Source organism: Alligator sinensis, unplaced genomic scaffold, assembly GCF_000455745.1.
Source record: "Alligator sinensis unplaced genomic scaffold, ASM45574v1 scaffold3026_1, whole genome shotgun sequence".
Lineage (NCBI taxonomy): Eukaryota > Metazoa > Chordata > Crocodylia > Alligatoridae > Alligator > Alligator sinensis.
In genome coordinates, this window is record NW_005844273.1 from 1 (window position 1) to 3,143 (window position 3,143).

At 56.4% G+C, this 3,143-nt stretch overlaps 1 gene segment (V, D, J or C); it reads left to right on the plus strand.

Annotated features, from left to right (window-relative positions):
• The first annotated feature begins 382 nt into the window (after window positions 1-382).
• LOC102383189 lies at window positions 383-1,314 on the plus strand. The segment is given in 3 exon segments: window positions 383-724; window positions 821-1,131; window positions 1,300-1,314. Coding segments are annotated over 3 exon segments (414 nt in total).
• Window positions 1,315-3,143: the final 1,829 nt, after the last annotated feature.

Below are 3,143 nucleotides of genomic sequence, written 5' to 3' on the forward strand. Positions count from 1 at the left end.
CTGTCATTTTGAAAGGCCACCAGAGTTAGAGTTCATGTGAATCACACCTTAAACAAGGAGAGATCCCCCTTGGTCCTGGAGCCTCAGTCCCTGCCCAGCACCAGCCTTGCTCCCTCCTGCCTGCTGGGGAGTCTCCTTCATCCCAGGACAATAAGGATGGAAACACTTGGGCTTCTTCTGCCCCTGGTTTCTACCCAGTTTGGGCTCCCTCAGCAATCCCCACTCACTGCTTAGCTCCCTACCCTGCATAAGGGGAAGGGTCTCCTTCACACAGATGACCCCAGTGCAGGCAGGAATCAGCAGCTCCCTGCTCTTACCCCACCCAGGGGATTCTGCCTGCATATCCCTGCCTGGGGGCTCCACAGTGGTGTGGTCAGGTGGGGGCAGGTCCTTTCAGCAAAGGGGGAGTATGGCCCCAGAGCCTGGTATGGGAATTGCCCAGACATGCAGGATGGGAAGGTCCAGCAGCAGCTGCCTATGCCCAGCACAACTGATCCTCATTGCAGGGAATGCAGCAGGGGCTGGTATAAGTCAGACAAGATGCAAATCAAGGACAGGCTGTGATATATAAATTGCTCTGTCCCACTGCTCAGGCAGTAGCTCCACAGACAACCCACAGCCCCTTGGATCTGGGCAATGACCACCAACATCCAAGAGCTTCCCCCAGCACCAGGGAAGATGGGACTTGGGCTCCAGCTGCTTGTCCTGTTCACAGCTCTGAAAGGTATTTCATCCTCCTATATGGCAGGAACACAGAGGGGAGCCTTGCACTGATGCTGCCCTGATACTAGTTACTCTTGGATGCTGCCTTGCTTTTCAGGTGCCTGGTCCCAGGTGCAGCTGCTGGAGTCTGGAGGAGCTGTGAGGAAACCGGGAGGCTTTCTGCGCCTCTCCTGCAAAACCTCTGGGTTCCCCTTTAGTGACGAGCATATGGACTGGGTCCGCCAGGCTCCTGGGAAGGGGCTGGAGTGGGTGGCTGGAGTGAACAGTGTTGGCTCCACCGAGTGGTACTCCGCGGCTGTTGAGGGGCGATTCACCGTCTCCAGGGACAACTCCCAGAACACGGCGTACCTGCAGATGAGCAGCCTCGAACCCGAGGACACGGCCCTGTATTACTGTTCCAGAGACACAGTGACTCAAACCCTATTCAAGGCAATACAAAATCCCAGCTCAGATCCTCCCTTCAAAGATGCCAGGAGGGGGCAGCCGCCTCACACAGCACGGCCCTGCACAGAGGCAGGAGGGGATGCAAGGGACAGGGGAGAACAAACTCCAGCCTCAAGCCTTGCTTTTTTTCAGGTCCAGGAGCCCTGACAAAAGCCACCCCCAGACCCAGCTTGGCAGACATGGCTCCAGGCCACAGGAAATCCCAGGCAGGTCCTTCTCAGTGCATGTCACAGCGGGTAGCAACTTCACAAGAAGCACCATCCTGGGCAAAGGTGGGTGCACCAGGCTCTGGACTTTTGAGGGGAAGAAGGAGGGTTGAATTGGAAGAGCCTTGGCCACATCACCCACTGCTGCCCAGGTCTCGGCTGCACAAAGCCCTACTCTCACTGCTGGCCATGGAAAACCAAGTTGTGACTCCCAGCTGGAAGCAGGGCTCCAGTTTCCAGAGTCCATCCATGACACAGCAGCCTCCACTCTCCCCTTCTTCCATCTCCTTCCACTCCCCAAAAATGCATACCTGCTTCACCAGCAGAGCCTCTGCGGGCCCAGCCCACACCCTGCTCGCCACAAGAAACCCACCTGCGCAAACTGGCGCACATTCCAGCTCTCAATGCACCTCAGGCCACAGGACTGGGGCTCACACCAGGGCAGCGTGTGACCCAGCTCCAGGGCAGGGCGCTGGATGCCAGACGCTGGCTGGACAATGCAGCTGCTGCCCATTGTGTTGTGAACCCTGGTACACACACCGAACCAGGAGACACAGAGTATCCTGTGAGTGTGGGGACATCAAAGGTCCACCAACAGAGCTTGGCAGAAGCTGTTGTTTCCCTGGGTCCTATCTGTCCCCACTCCTGTATCTAATGTGACTAACCAGTCACCAGGGACTGTCCATCAGATCATACCAGTTTCCCTGGAGGCAGCACCCCTGGGGGTCATCCCCCAGCACCAGCACCTCCCACACACACACTCACCAGCACCTGGGAGAGGAGGAAGGGCTCTCCCATACTAGCCAGTGTCCAGAGGCAGAGCTGCCCTCCTAGTTCCCTCCCTTTGGGAATCTCCTGCACAAGCCTCCCCCACAGGATCCCCTAGGGTCCCTACTAGGATAAGACCCCCACAGCCCCTGTCCATGACATAGCAAGGGGAAGGAGTGTCTGGGCCTCAGCTAAGTGCCTGGTGCCCTCTCAATTTCTGATGGAATCAGGGTGTCCAAATCCCTTGGACAGACATTTCAACCACGTCCAAGTACAAGGGGCTGAGCCTTTGATAAAGGAGGTGTTTCAGCTGCTGGACACACACACACAAACCCAGTCTCAACCCAGCTGGGACTCTTCATGCACCCAGGGGCTGCAGGCAGGGTGGGGACTCCAGCCTGGGAATACCAGGGCTGTGAGGACCCGGGGCTCCACTCCCCAAAAAAGGATTGGGGGCAAAGCTGACTCCAGCCATGCTCTGCAGTCCCTGGTTCTGGGCCCTGCAGCTCTGCTTCCCCTCCAGTCCCTACATAGCATCCAATGAAGCCAGCTGTACCTACTGAAAATGTTGGCATCTCTAAAGTAATTAGTCTATAAGGGACAGCTCTACCCTTCCTCCTTCAAACCTGTCCCCAGGCAAGAACAAGCCATAGTCCTTGCTGCTGAACAAACCCCAATGGGGCTGCTTGTGTAGGGGAGACAAGAACTCACACACCCACACCTGCTCTGTATCATTATTCTGTAACACAGAATAACACCACCACATATCATTGTACTGGGGACATGGGGACATGGAGCAGAGCAGGGACTGCACAAAAACTGGAAACAAAGTCTGAATGGATATGGAACAAGCATCTCATGCTCCTGCCCTGCACTTTGTCCTTGCTCAGGATTAACTAAGGACAGGAGCTGAGCCCAGCCCAACCTGCAAGGCCTGCCTGTCCCTCCAGCACTGCACAGCTCCAACTCCAGGGGAATATCCAAATCTCAGGCCCCATCACC